This window comes from Trichosurus vulpecula, chromosome 4 (assembly GCF_011100635.1).
Source record: "Trichosurus vulpecula isolate mTriVul1 chromosome 4, mTriVul1.pri, whole genome shotgun sequence".
Lineage (NCBI taxonomy): Eukaryota > Metazoa > Chordata > Mammalia > Diprotodontia > Phalangeridae > Trichosurus > Trichosurus vulpecula.
The window spans coordinates 392,799,155-392,817,250 of NC_050576.1; the positions used below are offsets into that span (position 1 = coordinate 392,799,155).

The following is an 18,096-nucleotide window of genomic DNA, read 5'->3' on the forward strand; positions in this document are numbered from 1 at the left end:
AGATATTAGGCACCATAACAATGATGTAACAGAGCTGAGAATTCAAATCATAGGTGTAGGCAGAGCAAAGGATTAAGATAAAGGATGAGAATATGAAAAAAGTGAGAGCAAAAAACTGAGGAAGGGAGGACAGATGGCAGGAGAACTTCTTTAAAAGTAAGTGAATTCAACTTCAATTTAAGTCAACAAATATTTATTAGGCTCAGATTGTGTGTGAAACACAGTGAGAGGCACTGGGACAATACACGGTCCAAAAAGGCTACCTCAGATGTAAGATACATACGCAAATAATTATAATATAAAATTATGATTGATACATGCATTAGAGAATGTATGTGAGTTAAAGAAAATTAAATTTGGAAAGGAAGAAGAAAAATAATGCTAAAGTCTTAAGATCTTAACATGAAGGGTTAGATAATAGGATTGAAAATAGACAAAGGAGAGAAGGAAGGATGGTAGAATCATAAATCAGAAGCTAGAAGATATCTTAAAGGTCATCTAATCCAACCTCTTCATTTTACAGAAAGGATACTGAGGTCCATGCTCAAGCCAATCAGTCGGTCAATAAGCATTTATTAAGTGTTACTATGTTCCAGATACCCTGCTAATCATGCTGGGAATAAGAAAGATAAAAGATAAAATAAAAGATAAAAATAAAATAAAAAGAAATTTAATTAAAATAAAAATTAAATTAAAAAGATAAGAAAGATACAAGATTAAAAATAAAACAATTCTTGCCCTCAAAAAGCTTACATTCTACTGTGGAAGACAACACATAAAGATATAAGCATATATATACATATATGTGTGTGTGTGTGTGCATGTATATATGCGTGTGTGTATATGTGTATCTATATGTGTGTAGGTATATATGTGTGTGTGTGTATATATGTATGTGTATATGTGTATATATGTGTGTGTACATATATATAATATATACACACATATATGTGTGTATATATATGTAAGACAGGTCATAGATCATGCAGGAAATAAGCATCAGGGGGATTTGTGTTCAGGTCCTTTGACTCCAGAATCTATCACCCTTTCCACTGCATTATGATACCTCCCCAAAGGGAGAGAGAAAGAGAGGAAGAGGAAAGAAAAGGAAGGAATTCTGAGAAACAGGAAAAGCTGGTCTGACTTGACTAATTTCATTTGTAAGGGTAAACAAAAAAAAAATGGCAAATAACACAGGTTTAAGAGGTATGTTGATCTAGATGAATTGGAAATGCCATAACCGTTTAGAAGTGAAGAATAATAGAAGCGAGTGTAAAAGTACACTGCGGAGGCATACACGGAAGATGGAGGATTAATGGGGTTGTCTCTAAGAATTAATATTAGTGAATCAATTGTGGTTGCTGTTGTTTGTCTTTCGCTCTCAAAGAGGACCATGACATCAGGGAGGTGATGCCACGACATGAAGTGAATTGGATTTAAGTGAGGGAGGGCTGTGCAAAACCACCAGCCTCGCTTTCTCCTCTGGAGTGAATCAATAATGAACTGAGAAGAAGGGAGAAAATGAGGAAATGATAAAGGGAAACACCTCTGGGATAGGAAAATTTATACAAGAAAAAAATAGAGGTAAGTGAACAAAACTTGGCCAGAAGAAATATCTTTCAATTGCATCCTCCCAAAATAACCAGTTCTCTAACAGTGATTCTCCCTTAGCAACATGACTTGGAACCACCCTCTACCCAGACTCACCACTCACAGTAAAACAAAAGGCCATAAATTGTCCTAATGCAAAAAAAATAACTAAGAGATTGGGTTTTCAATTACAAAATGTACATATGGAGGGGGAGAAAAGTAAGGGAAGTAATGTCTTACCATATTGTTTTCCAGGTTCTCTCCATCTTTTAACTTTACTGGATCAATTTCACAAGGTTTGTGGACTTGGCATATCTGGAAAGAACATTTGTACTAATGACTCCATAAGGAGGGCATCAAGCATATAGAAGTGGGGTGAGCTTCGTAGACACCTCGTACCATACCAGATGCACAGAAATATTCGTGTCACACCATTCAATCAGCCGTCCCACTTATTCCAATGGAAAATTTAAGCAAGTACAATCAGGGTTTTTCCAGGAATCTGACATGCTTGCCTACAAATAACCAGATTCTCAGGCTAACAGGTTGAAACTAATTTTTACTCTTCTAGTCTCCCCCATCCCCTATCTATCCTGCTTAAAACCACAACACTGCTATGTAACAGCTGATCCGTGGCTAAGCTTTGCCAAATGTGGGTAACAATTTCTGTTCCATTATAGCTAAACCCCATTTTGAAAATGATTTTTTTTTCCCAATCGCTCAAGGCAGACTATCACTTAATATGCTACTTCATGTGCAAAAGGATCATTTGGTAAAATCACTCAAGGGGGAAATACTTCTTGACAAGTTATCACAGTTAACAGTTTAGGTAGGAAAGTGCTGATTCACTTGGAAAGGAAATATAGGATCTAAATTTGTCACTCAATTACTACCCTGGGAAGAGAACAGTGTCATTGTACTGGAGAGATAATAAAAAGTCACCACATGAGACAGCTGCAGAAGATATCTAGCAGTGGCCATACTGCTTTAAGAATGCAGAATGAGTGGGAGGCCTTGTTAATGACAATGAGATTTTTAGTATTGGCTCATTCTATCTGAGGTTCGATGTTTGTTCAAAGTAGATTTTCCCAAACATGGGAAAAGTGGCATGAATTTTTGTCAGACTCTTAAGGAAACTTCCTCTTCATTAATACAAGTCCAGCTCTGTCATTATAGTAAAAAAAATGAGATGCAAATCCAAGGTTAAACAATGTTTATTAAGTGCCAACTGTAAATATAGCTGTGTTCTAAGTAATGAAAATACAAGGATTTTAAAAGGACTCCAATCCTGCCTGGAATGAACTTATGTTCATCTAGAGGGGTTAGGATGTATCTATAGTACAAGCTAGGGAATAACTGGGAAGGGATGGGAGTGGGGGAGTGATTCAGATAAAATGCTCTGAGAAAATTTAGGGAAAGAAAGAAAATTTTTAATTAGAAAGATCAAGGAAGGTTTCATGACAGAAGTGGCAGCTGAGCTGCAACTTGGAGGAAGAGCGGGACTTTAATGTCTACCTGAGTTTTCAAGCAAATCCTCACTTTCCATTTAGTGATGCTTAAACAACAAAAATCATCAATATCCATTCTCAGAAGGCTCTTCAAGCTAACAGTCTTACCTCCTCTATAATTGGCTTTAATGTAACTTGAAGATAATGCATTCCTGCCAGCTTCATTGTCTCATCAATGCACTTGGACGTTAAAGAATTTCCTCTGAAAATGGTATTTGGGTCTCTGGAAAAGAATAAATTTCTGTAATTTCACCCTCTTGTAAAACAAAAGAAAACAAAACAGTGAGAGAAATTTTTTAAAAATTTGCAATCACAGAAGCCTAAGAGTGGGTTGTGAATATACCTCTGTCTGAGGAAGGGCTGCTGAGAAAATCCTTCAATACTGGTGAATATAATTTCAGATTTTTAATAGACATTTTCAACTATATTTGCTGATGCGACAGCTAGGTGTTTTGAGATTTTCCCCCGTTTTCACCAGTTTTTCTCAGATCATAAGGGAGATGATGATCTTGGTCATTACCCACCTATTAACTTTCTTCTCTTGTGAACTTTGTATTACCAAAAGAGAAAATTTTTTTTAAAAAAAAAAGGAATGGATTAATGATTCCAGGAATGAAAATCTCTGGTTGATAGGAAAGGCACTAAAGAATCCTATACAAAATGAACTGCTCTGTGCTAGCCTTAGTAAATTCAGAACATTGTAGAAGAGTCTGTGGCAGTTGGGCCATGTATACCCAGTGGGCAAAGCAGTTTTTTTCATCCTAGTTGCCAATCATAGCTGCTGCAGAGTTAAGTATCCAGAATACTAGCTTGCTCTGAGGGTGTTAGATTTCCACCAGTCTTCGGCTCCATTTTCACAGACTTCTTAACGACTACATTTAAAGGTGGTAATTTTTGGTTACCACCTTCATCTTTAGACTGATCACAGGAGATACTAGAGCAGTGAAAATGGTGATGGTGAGCTGAACTCACACCTAAAGCAACCAATTCCCAAGAGAACTACATTATCTTTGCTCACTCATATAATAGTTTCCTGAATAGAAAACCAGATAGTAAAAAAAAATAGTATGTGAGATAACAAGAGAAAGTCTACACTTTGGTTATTATTTTTCTTCGTGTCAGCCACCCTATCTGTTGTTTCTTCTGTGAACCACAAAATAAACTAGCTGTGTGACCTTGGTCAAGTCACTCAACTCTTGGCCTCCAGTTTCCTCAGCTATAAGATGAGGGAGCTAGACTAAATGGCCACTATGGTCCTCTCCCTCTAAATTTTTTATTCTATGAATATTTATGCTTATTGTTTTATAGTCATCCAATGATCCTAGCATAGGAACATCTGTGCTTTTCCAATTTTATTCTCTAAAGTTATATTGTTCATCTCTATCAATTTCCAAAAATCGTGTAATAGAATGAAAAGCGATCTGGACTTGGAATCAGGGAATCTGATTTGAATCCTATCTCTGATACATAGTAATTGTGGGGTTGAGGGCCAGGTCTTTAAAATGCTGTCTCAGTTTGCTCATCTGCAGAATGGGGGTGCCATTGCATTCGCATCACCAACAGCATGGGATTTTTTGTGAAGAAAGCACTTTATAAGAGCTAAAGCACCATCTTTCTTCAATTCTGGAACATTGGGGTTTTGTTCTATTTTTTCCTGTTTGTATAGGGGAGTGGGTGTTAGATACTCACTGAGTCCTCTTCACTTCAGCGTTGGCAATGGCACTGATGAAAGGCACAATCTTGCCATAGTGTAAGAAGAGGCGCACAAGTGGGATTGCTGCTTCATGCTTTTCTCTACACACTTCTCCCAAAATATGGGCTGCAGATGCAGACACAGGCTGGCAAGGACGAGAGAAAGGAATGTTCAAAGAGCAAGTGTCTGACAGACCACGTTTTCTTAGCCCTGGGTCAGATTCCCCTGAAGAGGCAGTCAAAGAGCGTCCCTGGGAGATTGGCTGGGGAGGCAGACACTTGATGGTCCCATAAAGAGAACACCAGATAAAGATTCTAGTCCTAGCCTTGCCTTTAATTAGCTGTGAGATCCTGGGTGAGCCCCTTCACCATTATCTCAAGCTCACTTTCCCCATCTACAAAATAGGAGGGTTGGCTTAGACCATCACCAAGGTGTCTTCTTGGGCAGGCAGAGTACCAGGCCTGGAAACAGGAAGACCTGAGTTTGAATCCTGTCTCAAACCCTTACTAGCTGTGTGACCCTAGGCAAGCCATTCAACCCTGTTTGCCTCGGCTTCCTCGTCTGTAAAATGAGCTGGGGAAGGAAATGGCAGACCACTCCAGTATCTTTGCCAAGAAAATCCCAAGTGGGGTCATGAAGAGTCAGACATGACTGAAACTATAGAATAAAAACAAAAGGTGTCTTCTAGCTCCAGAACTCACCAAACTGAAGATTGTGTGAATTTTTAAGTTCCTAGTGAGTGTTGCCCAGTCACCAGAGGGCAGCAATTGGAAAACAAAATCCTCTGCATCTGAATTCTCCCTCATGATCAACATGTTGGTTGTAGATGAAATATCAGGGTTTCGGGGAAATGAGAATGGTGAAAATCTAGTTAAATAGTTTCCCACTCCCCACCCCTTTCTGTGGTATTATCATTTCCGGCCACTATAAATACACCTTTCAGGTGAAAATGAAAACACAAAACAAAACCAAAAAAAAAAAAGTATGTATCTTCTGAGGAGTCAAATTCAGTTATTATTTTCAAGTATCTCTGGACAGCACTGACTCATTACATGGCCTACAAAAAGAAGTGTCAGTCAGGCAAGTCTTCCTTTCTCCAGGACTTCCCATCTCCTATGTCCAAAGAAAATAAGTTTTATCAAGCAAAGAAAGCAGGTTGCCTTTTTTCACATTCAAACATAAAATTAGGAAGTTGTACACACTGCCTGTGGGTTCACATCAACGGTTCTAACTGCAGAAGGCTTGGGTGTGTCTTTCCTTGTAGCCAGTCTGGGCAGATAATGATCTCTCAGTGGGGTACAAAAACAAGAAAGCAGGAGAGAGAAGTCTTGTGAAAATCATAAATACGGAAAGGAAGCAGTTGAGGCAATCTGAGAGAGCTTCAGTCTCCTCTGGTTGGTTGGAGGATGAGAAATAGAAATGTTTATGGCAATTTTAGAAAGATAAATCAGAGGTACAAACAAGCAAATTACCTCAACATCTGCAGATTTTAACAGGAGGTCTCGAAGAGGGCTGTAATAATCTGAGGAAAATACATGATCTTCAGTGTAAACCACATTTAACCTTAGGGAACCCAGGTCACCTGGTTTCAGGGATTTACTTCCATTATCTCTGGGCTGCAGGAAATACCTAGAAAGAGAAGGGAAAACACATGTGGATTAGTTATATCTTACAAGTTATAGGTACTTCAAGCTCTGTTCCATTACTTTCAGTCATTTACAAAGCAATTTGTAAACCTAGCCCTCAGCATTGGTCCTCTTTGAAAATGGAAGGCTCAACAACAGCAACAGACCTAGTCCCCAGGTGCCTGAGTGAAGGAATACTGAAGGAAGGACTGACATTGGAGGAGAGGGGGCCAGTTCGACTCAACTCAATTAGGCAAATGTTGCTCAGTCAGGTCCCAGGTGCAAGGGATTGTGCTAGGCACTGGAGCTACAAAACTGAAAACAAAATAGTCCTTGCCCTCAGAGGGCTTACACTTTACTTGGAGGCCACAACATGCACAAATACAAAGAAAAATGAGTCAGTAGAGAGCCTCATTGCCTGGAGTGTTCACGAAAGGCTTCTTAGAGGAGCGCATGAGTCGAGTCTTGAAAGAAGATAAGGAATCTGAAAGGCAGAAATGAGGAGGACATGTATTCCAGACAAGGGGATCCAATCACGGGAGGAGATGGAGGCAGAGATGAGGAAAGAGTATATTCTAGGCTTGAGTAATAGGTGGTATGAATAGAAGGTGAGAAATAAAGTTTTGAGTCTGGGAAATGTCTCAGAGATTCGGACAGCTAGAATATAGGGTTCACCATGGGGTATAGTGTGAAATAATGATGAAAAGACAGGTGGAAGCCAGATTGTGGGGGGTTATAAATAAATGGCAGGCTAAGAAGATTCTATTTTATCCTGTAGGGAATGGGGAACAACTAAAGGGTTTAGAGCCGGAGTGACACGGTCAGACCTGAGCCTAAAGAAGATTCTTTTGGCATCTTTGAGGAGGATGGTTTGGAGAAGGGAGAGACTGGAGGTGGCAGACTAGAAGGGAACAGTGAAGAGTAGACAGACACATAAGATGTTATAGACAAGACAAGGCTATTGATCATGGTTCATGGAGGAACTACTGAAGAATACAGGTACCCAAACAGTTCCCAGAGGAAATCCTTCTGTATCTCAGAAGATCTATGACTGGGAGTGGCTTGACTCTCTGGGTTCCTTAATTGCTTTGCTGGTAGTTTTATTAGTAGCAGCCATACATTTATTTTCAAAAGAAAGGAAATGAAGGAAAGAAAGGGAAAAGATGGAGAAAGAAAAGAGAAGGAGTCAGGATGAATCAAGGCGAAGTTGAGAAGCAGGAGAACTGAAAGGAGACAAGCAAGATGAGGGAAGAAATAAAGGGAAAGGACTAGGCAAGAAGAAGATAAAGAAGAAGATGAACTAGTAGCAAATAAAGTTGAGTTTTCATTATTTTAATGACTGTAGAACAAGCTTCATTGCTGGAAGAAAGGTAAATCCAGTGATCCAGTTAAACTTGCTAGGGTCTGGTAACTTTTAGTGGTAATTTGTATTCTTTCTCCTCTTCCTTTCCCTTATCCTAGTGCAGCCCACTTCATCTAGCACCAGACTTCTTGCATGCAAAGTGATTTTTAGAAGATGTTGCTTTAATCCCTCTTTGCCTGCCAGTTTAAACATTCCATATGAAGATGTCTGAATTCTCTCAGTGGAATTGGTATCTGGGGCATCTAAACACGCCTGAGTATGCATGGGAAACTTCAATGGGCCACCATACAAAAAGACACAAATTTACATAGTTGTTTTTTGTATATACATGCACAACACACACACACACACACACACACACACACACATCTCAAATGTCCTGTTGTTAAGGCTGGGGGTTTCTTTAAAAAGGTATAATCAATTCACCCTGGAGCAAATCCAGTAACATGGGCCCATTTTAGTCAATGGCTTCATGGGATTGAAATGCAAAATCTTATCCAATAATTACAACCAGAGTATACTCAATAAAAATACAAAACATAGCATGAATAATTCTCTCCTCAAGTAGATTGTAGCTCAAATATTGGGTTCATATTTTGTGTTTCTTTGGTATCCAATCCCAACACTACCACCACCATCACCCTTCTGCCAACAGTGTGGGATCTCTACTCTGCATACAGCAGGCACCCATAAATTATTGTTTACTGACTGATAGCTATGCCAGCAGGCACTCTCTTAAGTTTACTTTATTGCTCTGTTTGGATGGCCCAGATCTCCTTGCCTCTATACAAGCTGCTTTCTGGGCCTGAAATGTACTCCCTTCTTTAGGATGTCTTGTTCACTCGTTCAGTCATGTCTGACTCTTTGTGACTCCATGGTCCATACTGTCCATAGGGTTTTCTTGGCAAAGATACTGGAGTGGTTTGCCATTTCCTTCTCCGGTAGATGATGAAGATATTTCCTCCTGACTCTAAGGCCACCACTGGATCCCCTACACTAGGCAGCCTCTCTCTACACTGTGTTGTTTGAATAGCACAGTTACTGGCATGTGACATAGCAGCAGTGACACTAATTTGTGACCAACAACACTAAACTTGGGAGTCAGGAAGACCTGAGTTTGAATCCTGTCTCAAACCCTTACTAGCTGTGTGACCCTAGGCAAGGGAGTCCCTTGTTGGCCTCAATTTCCTCCTCTGCAAAATGAGCTGGAAAAGGAAATGGCAAACCATTCCAGTATCTTTGCCAAGAAAACCCAAAAGGAATCATACAGAGTCAGACACAACTGAAAACGACTGAACAATGAGCTTACACGTAACATCAGCAGGGATACTAATTCATGACCGATTACATTCTACTACAAGAAATTTTGAACTTTTCTATCATTCAATCGTTCTGTAGCTGAGGGTTTTACCTCCCTCTCCTCTTGAAGTACCAAAACTTGGACAAAAACAACATTTTGACTATTTTGATCAGAAATATTTATAAAATGTATTACACACTTCCTTACTTTCTCAAGCTTGTAAAAAAAAAGTTCATCTTTGTTTTTGATAACTCGGGGTTATCAAACTCCCCAGAGTCCTAACTGTCCCCTTCACTTTATCATAGAACTTCTATAAGACAAAGTCTGTGGCTCCACTTCTTCACCACCCACTCACTGAGCAGTCTGGCTTCCTCTTGCTCCATTGAAACTGCACCTCCAAGGTCACCAAAATCCGCCAAATCACCACATCCTAGTACTTTTCTTTTTCTTTCTTTCTCTCTCTTTCTTTCTTTCCTTCTTTCTTTCTTTCTTTCTTTCTTTTTTTCCTTCTTTCCTTCCTTCTCTCCTTCTTTCTCTTTTTCTTTCTCTCTTCCTTCCTTCCTTTCTTTTTTTCTGCTTACCACAAACAATTGATGCCCAGCTTGTCAAGTCACATATATTCTTGAGGTGAAAGCCTAGCCTGTTTCAACAAGTTCAGAAATGGCTTTCTCCTTCCTTTGGCCTTATTACAAAATGTCACCAATCTCTTTCTACAGTAAGCAAGCACAGAGCAGAGGTGAGTTTGAGTTCCCCAAATGTGTTGCTGCTGTTCTGTGTTGGAGGTTTTATTAGGTTTCATGTTTTTAACTGTACTATGTGTTTCAAAAGATCAGAGATTTTGATTTTAAGGGGACTCCCTTGGTAACTACTTGTTAACTAGTTGGTCTCAGAGTACAGTGGATAGATCACTGAATTTAGAGATAGATCTTCCCCCATCATTCTTTGTTCCTTCTTTCTTTTCCTACTTTCTTCCTCTCCTCATCTTTCTTTTCTCCTTTCTTTCTTTCTTTCCTTCTTTCTTGCTTTCTTTCTTTCTTGCTTTCTTTCTTTTTTTCTTTCTTTCCTTTCTTCCTTCCTTTCCTACTTCTTTCCTTTCTTTCTTTCCTACTTCCTTCTTTTTCTTCTTTCTTTCCTATTTTCTGCCTTCCTTCCTTTCATTCTTCCTTTGTTACTTTCTTTCCCACTTCTTTCCTTTCATTCTTCCTTCCTTTATCCTTTCTTTCTTTCTCTCTTCCTTCCTTTCATTCTTTCTTACTTTCCTTTTCCTTACTTCCTTTTGTCTTTCCTTCCTACTCTCTTCCTTCCTTTTCTTCCTTTATTTCTTTCTTTTTCATTTCTTTGGACAGCTGTGATTTCACTCATAGATATAGGGAACTCTCCATGAGGAAACTGCCTTTAAGAATACAGATCAGCCCCTGCTCTGTCACTTACGGTCTTACTGAGCTGTCTGGGGCACTGAGACTTGCCTTTGGATCACTCAGTTAGTACATGACAGAAGCTGGATTGAATACAAGCTATCTTGCTCCAAGACTAGGCCTTTATCCACTGATTCCTCACTGTCTCTTGAGCAGCAGGTGAACATTCCTAAAACTTATCTTGGCTCCCGTTACCCCCTAAAACTCTGTGTCAACTCTCCATTTCCTGCTGAGTAAAGTCCAAACTCACCTGGAATGCAAACCATTCCACAGTCAGACCAACTGTTACCTTTTAATTCAAACATTAATTAACACCTACTATGTGCAAGGTAGGAGGCAGCTAGGTGGCTCAGTGGATAGAGCTCTAGGCCTGGAGTCAGGAAGACTCATCTTCCTGAGTTTAAATCTGGCCTCAGACTTAGCTATGCTACCTTGGACAAGTCACTTAACCCTGTTTGTCTCAATTTCCTCATCTGTAAAATGAACTGGAGAAGGAAACGGCAAACCATTCCAGGATCTTTGCCATGAAAACTCCAAGAAGAGTGTGGTCCACAGGGTTCCAAAGAGTAGGACGTGACTGATCAACTGTATACTTGGGATCTCGAAGGGTTACTAAATGACTGAACAACAACAACTCAAGTCTGTGACTTTACTGGACTCTGTGAAAGGATCCGCCAGGTCTCAAAATCCTGGGAATGGACTTGGGTTAGTAGAAGAGGAAAAGAGGAGATATATGAAAGAGTTGAGGTCAAAACAAAAATCAGTATCTTAGAAGCAGCATGTTATAGTGGCAAGATCACCAAACCTGGAGTTAAGAGGCCCCTGAGCTTGAATCGCAGAGCCAACAGTCATTCACTGCATGACCCTGGCAAGTCACATCCTCTCCGAGACTCAGTTTCTTCAATTGTCAAATAATTAGTGTAAATTTTTAGATGACCTACCTCAGAGGGTAGTCATGAGGAAAGCGCTTTGTAAATCTTTAAGTTCTATATAAATGCATAGGAAATGAAGAAGAAAGAAGAGCTGAATATAACTTGGAAGTTGTGAGTCTGGGTGAATGGGAAAACTGCCAATAATAAAGGGAGAAGTTAAGGGAAAGGGTAGGGTTTTTTGTTTTGTTTTGTGGAGGAGGGAGCAAGATGAGAAACTTCAGTTTTAGGGAGACTGAGTTTGAGATGCTACCAAGAGGGGCAGCTAGGTGGCACAATGAGCAGAACACTGGCCCTGGAGTCAGGAAGACCTGAATTCAAATTCGGCCTCAGGCACATGACACTAGCTGTGTGACCTTGGGCAAGTCACTTAACTCCAATTGCCCTGCCTTTCCCCCCCTCCAAAAAGTAAAAAAAAAGAGATGCTAACAAGACACCAGGTAATAATATCCAATAGGATGCTAGAAATGCAGAAGGGAGGCTGAAAGAAAAGGGATTAGATGTAGATATACAAATTAGGGAATTATCTGCATAAAGCTGATCACTGAAGCAAAGGCACTGGACAAAATAACTAAGGCTAAGAGAACAGAGAATCAAGGGCAGAACGCTGAGGAACACCCACAATTAAAGAATAGGAGGATGAGGAATCAGAAAAGGAAATGTCAGAGTGGGAGGAGAATCGTGAGAACATGCTTACACACACACACACACACACACCCCAAAGAAAGGGAAGGTTTTAAAATGGAGGAGATAATCAGAAGTATAAAATTCCACAAAGTGGTCAGAGAGGATCATTAGATCATTAGATTTAATAATAAGGAGGTCATTAGTGACATCGAACATTCCAGTCTTTTTGGGTATTTTCCATAGCCCCTAATGCACTATCTTTTTTTTTCACATAGTAGGTAGGAGGCAGCTAGGTGGCTCAGTGGATAGAGCATTGGGCCTGGAGTCAGGAAGACCTGAGTTCAAATCTTGTCTCACACACTTATTAGCTGCGTGATCCTGGGCAAACTACTTAAACTCTGTTTGTCTTAATCCACTGGAGAAGGAAGTAGCAAACCACTCCGGCGTCTTTGCCAAGAAAACCTCATGGACAGTATCGTCCATGGGGTCACAAAGGGTTGAACAACAACAAGCAGCTAGGCAGCTTAGTGGAAAGAGTGCTAGACCTATAGTCAGGAAGACATGAGTTCAAATCTTGCCTCAGACACTTAATAGCTATGTGACCCTAAGTAAGACACTTAACCTCTTTCTGCCTCAGTTCTCTCATCTATAAAATGGGGCTAATAATGGCGCCTACCTTCTAGTGTTGTTTCAAGATAACATTTATAAAGTGCTTAGCACAGTGCCTGGCACATAATAGGTGGGCTCTTAATTAGTGCTTATTTTCTTGCTTCTTAATAGGTGCCCAATAGATACTTCCTTAATGAATACATGGTTATAGACACAATTACAGTAGTGTGTTGTTTAAAAAGTAGTGTCCTGAGGGACTATTGAGATGTGAAGAGCTGTCTGCTCCTACATCAAATCTGCTACTCTTATTTATTGAAAATTATTTTATGATTTTTTGCTGCATCCTCTCTTCTGGTAAAGTTGTTAGCCCTCACTTCTTGCTTCTGTTGATGTATATCTTTGTAGCAGCCTTTCTCATTTCTAATTTTCTGAGAGATTGGAAGTCTGATAATGTAATAACAATTTAGATTTGAAGAACTTTCCCACCCATCGATAGGCCCATGTGACCTGCTTATGTCACAGCAAGTCTAAGTCATATCTGGTGGGAGGAGCCTGCTGAGAGGAAAAGGAAAATGTGTCACAGGAAATGCTGAGAGAGCAGTTAGAGTTGAGAGAAAAAGCAGACGTGTCCTAGCTGTGCTGTGAGTGATTGTTGGTAGCAAGGCCCCAGCAGAGGGGCAGAAGGTTACAGAATGGTGAGGCTCCATGCTGTGATATTATGTTTTAAGTTCTTTGCTGTTATGATAAAGTGTCCTTACTGGTTTTGGGAGTTGGTTGCTACTTTGACGGATTGGATTTATTGGTTTTGGGATTTGGTTATCTGGTGTCGGAATAAATGTTTTACTCCTTCTACCTTCTATATGGAGAGTCTCTTATATTTTGCCATACAGAACCACATAGGAACATTCACAAGTATCGTTGTTGTTGTGTTTATTGCCTTGCTAATACAGATAACCAATCTTACAAGAATTAAGTATTAAGTAAGAATAAAAAGGGGCCACAAAGTGGCACAGTGGACAGAGCGCCAGGCCTGGAGTCAGAAAGACTCATCATCCTGAGTTCAAATCCAGCCTCAGATACTTACTAGCTGTGTGACCCTGGGCAAGTCACTTAACCCTGTTTGCCTCGGTTTCCTCAACTGTAAAATGGACTGGAGAAGGAAATGGCAAACCACTCCAGTATATTTACCAAAATTTCAGAAACAAGTGAAATTACTGAACAACAACAGCAACAAGAATAAAAAGGCCCTGAGTGAAGTCCTTAATGGCACTTCTATGACAAGTGCAAGAGCTTTTATCTTTGGAATTTTAGCTGCTCAGAGGCATTTCTTTTACTTGCTTCTACCTTCTAAGACATGTTCTACAATTTGGAACTATACCCGAAAGACTATAAAACTGTGCACACCTTTTGACCCAACAATACTGCTACTCAGTCTATACCCCAAAGAGATTAAAGGAAAAGGAAAAGGTATATATGTATGGGTATAAAAATATTTATAGCAGCTCTTTTTGTGGTGGCAAAGAATTGAAAACTAAGGGGATGCTCATCAATTGGGGAATGGCTGAACAAGTTGTGGTATATGATTGTGATAGAATACCACTGTGCTATGAGAAATGACAAGCAGGATGATTTCAGAAAAACCTAGAAAGACTTACATAAACTGATGCAAAGTGAAGTAAGCAGAACCAGGAGAACATTGTACACAGTAACAACAATGTTGTACCATGATAAACTGTGAGTGATTTAGCTGTTCTCAGCAACACAATGATCCAAGACAATTCCAAAGGATTCATGATGAAAAATGCTTTCCACCTCCAGAGAGAGAACTGATGAACTCTGAGTGCGCATTGAAGCACATTTTAAAAAACATTTTCTTATTTTACTTGCTTCCCACCCCACCCCCCACAACATGGCTAATACATTTTGCAAGACTTTATATGAATATGGTATTTCTTGTCTTTTCAGTGGTTAGGGGAGGGAGTAAAGGAAGGGAAAGAATTTGGAAAGGAAAATAAAAATATTAGCAAAGAAAAAAGTTATGTTCTAGATAGATGAGGTTGCTTTATATCTGAGTCTAAGGAGATGGAGTGTTACTATACCATGCTTCATAAGAACTGGATTGTCGGAGGACTTTCAGAGGAATCCTCAGCTCTCCTAGGAACTCATCTCCAAACTTCAAATTACTGGCATTCCACAGGTCAACCCTGAAATAAACCAAAAGCAAATAGCACAATTTTTATTTAAAGATGGAGAAAAGAGAGCAGTCTTGATGCACCAAAAAACTCAGGGCAATAATCATTCAACATTCATTTATCAAACATTTGGAAAGCACCTACTCCATACAATATATGCCATGCTAAGCGGTGGGGAAGAGCAATGTCTGGGCCCTGCTTTCAAGAACTACTTCTATTTTATTTCTAAATATGATATAAAATGTCTTATCATATAATATGTGAGGCAAGAGAGCCACATACATATAGAATCTCTTTCTCTGGAAGCCTTAGAAAATATCTCTGTTCTTCCAAAGACAGAGGACTCTCAAAGTTTCTTATTACTGCACAATTTTGTGATATCAATAAGTAAGTCTCTATTGAAACACGGTTATCAATACTAATTCAATACCAATTTCGATTTTCTCTGTTCTTCCCATCTTCCTTTGGAGATGTCTTGGTGATCTCAAAAAGGATGGTACTGTCCAAAGTAGAAAGTTTCACAAACTACACCACATGCGAAACTTCAAATGTCTAATTCCCAGGTTATTTCTAAATAATGCAAATTATTCCTCAGGGTGATGAATCTGTTATTCAGCAGTGACACACGAATGAGTAGAATACCCCTGAAAATGTTGGTTTGACCCACTCCAAAGCATGAGTTTTCTTTTCTTTTTTCCTTATCAGTTTGCATCCACAGAAATAAACTCATATATTCTTTTAAATTAAAAATCAATCAATCAGTTAATGAAATCCTATCATTGAATTCTCTTAGCTCCTTAGAGTACAGGAGCTAACACCTGCCAATCACATACTGCCATATGGCCTAGCAGAACAAAACAAAAATAAGAAATACCCTCTAACTAAAATACTCCCAAACAGTGAGAGGGAGTAACCACTCTACAAATAGCTACCAAACCACAGAACTATTTTTGTAGCAAATCACCTTGACAATCTGACCCTCCACCTCTACCACGCTGAGTGATCTGGTCATCTCTGACATGGGGAAGGAATGACTAATCCCTCATCTGTGTGTAAGCCTCAGGACCGCCATCACTTTTATGACCTCCATTTGAGTGGCCTTGACTTTGGAAGGTGATGTAAGAAGTTTAACTGCTTTTCAAGTCTGTGGCAAAGAGCCAGGTTACTCACACACTAACTCTTCCCTACGGTATGATTCTAACATTTTAATGTTCCAAATGGAGCTGAGAATCTAGTACAAAAGTTCTCATCACCACTCGGGAGGGTGGGCTGAGGTCCGGAACCGTAGAGGGAATCCAGGCAATTGTATACAATGTGCTGTTATTATCCTGGGCAAGCTGAAACAGTAACTGTCACCATACAAAACCTACAGTACACAAAGAGCGTTATCATAAGGAATAAATGAGCATTTGGAAGACGACAGAGGCGGAACTCTGGATACAATTTGCCACAGTAGACTATTTTCCGTTTAACAAGAGAGAATTTCCAATCTCTAATTGACAATTTATCCGTTAAGACACAGAAACTCCCAAGCAGGGGGTGTTTGTTTTTTTTTTTACTCTCTCTCCCTCTCCGTTTTCCTCCTTCTCTCCTTCCTGTATTTCTCCCACTCTCTTCCTCTCTCCTACCTGAGCCCTTTCTCTATTTCTCTCCCTCTACCCCTCTGTTCTTTCTGCTGTCCCCACATCTCTCCCTCTGTTTCTTCCTCTGACTCCCTCCTTTCTTCTCTCCTTCTCCTCCTTTAAGGAAAATATCAAGCTGTTGTTTTTGTTTGCCTGCTTAAAAAAAATAATGACTTCAGTCTTTAATGCACCCTTCACTCTGTCCTCCCCCCTCCCCCCCCCAACAAAGAACATGGTCCTCTTTCTACAAGAAAAAAGGGAAGTTGCAGGCTGAAGGAACATCTGGTACCACACGGCAATTTTAATGAGAACCTGTCATTATGTACAGCCTTCTTCTGGAACATTCAAGAGGACAGCCTCCAGTTGCACAATTCTGAGGTGCTGAAAATTAAAGCTCAAACTAGGCAAATGTAAAATATATGATCAAACCAGGATATGTCTTTAGAATAGATACCTTCTTTCCCTAAGGATTCAGCCGTAAAGAGAAAGGCATAAAAACAAAAATCGCCTGCTTCTATGGTAGGAAGAGGAAGTGTCAGAGGGGAAGGGAAAAAGACAGTCAGAGAACATTTTGTACAATCTCAGAATTAGCCTTCAATCTGTTTTCCTTGATTTTATTAGTGTCAAAGCTTTCCCTGACTGTCTCATAAATCTCTCCACTAGCTTCTTTTTTTTCTTTTCTGAGACTTGTAAGCTATTATGTGTTGGTGTGAGAAACAATAGAGGAACTTCTTTCCTGAATGTAATTTGTATTACTAATGTGAATATGGTTCGTCTGGAAATCTTACCTTCTAAAAGGAAAGATGCCCAATTTCACCCAAATCATGCTGAGGAATGTTTAAAAGGGTCTCACTTTGAATAAACTAGAGCATGTGCTCCTTGTTAAGGAGACAAATATGATTTTCAGTGAAAATTTCTGAAGATGGTACCAGATGCAACCATCTTACCATAAATAACAAGAGATTATTGTTTGTGACTCTGGCAGCATAAAATTTCAAATGATCCTAAAATTAGAGGCCCTCATGTTCAATTACCCCTCCCTTTAAAAATAAAAAAATGAGGTTAGGTGATTTGTTCGAGGTCACATTGCTGGCAAACATCAAGTGGGATTTGAACCCAGGACATCTGACTTTAGAGTCAGAATCTTAGAGTTAGAAGTGGCCATAAAGTTCAGAACACTGCCTACTGCATAAATCTTCTCTGACAAAATTCCTCCACAAATGATCATGTTACCCTCTAAGTGAATACCTTCCAGTGATGGGGAACTATTCCAGCCACTCATTTCATCCAAATGAACAACAAAATTTAAATAAAATTAACATTTAAAAATTAAATGTATCTTTTTTTTCACTGTTTAGGTTATTAAAGCAGACTGACTGTATATGCTTTTGAGGTAGCCAGGTGATGCAGTAGATAAAGTACCAGGCCTGGAGTCAGAGAGATTCATCTTTCTGAGTTCAAATCCAGCCTCAGACACTTCCTAGCTGTGTGACTCTGGGCAAGTCCCTTAACCCTGTTTGCCTCAGTTTCCTCATCTGTAAAATGAGCTGGAGAAGGAAATGGAAAACCTCTCTAGTAACTTTGCCTAGAAAAACCCAAATGGGGTCATAAAGAGTCAGACAC

At 39.6% G+C, this 18,096-nt stretch overlaps 1 protein-coding gene across 2 annotated transcripts in view; it reads right to left on the reverse strand.

Annotated features, from left to right (window-relative positions):
- RASA3 (RAS p21 protein activator 3) overlaps positions 1-18,096 on the reverse strand; it is a 298,273-nt gene that overhangs the window by 46,623 nt on the left and 233,554 nt on the right. For both annotated transcript variants that reach the window (XM_036756651.1, XM_036756650.1), the window contains exons 9-13: positions 14,759-14,863; positions 6,264-6,420; positions 4,788-4,936; positions 3,207-3,321; positions 1,831-1,905 (exon numbers count right to left, since the gene is read on the reverse strand). In XM_036756651.1, the coding sequence (XP_036612546.1) occupies positions 1,831-1,905; positions 3,207-3,321; positions 4,788-4,936; positions 6,264-6,420; positions 14,759-14,863 (601 nt within the window). The remainder of the gene's footprint in view (positions 1-1,830; positions 1,906-3,206; positions 3,322-4,787; positions 4,937-6,263; positions 6,421-14,758; positions 14,864-18,096) is intronic.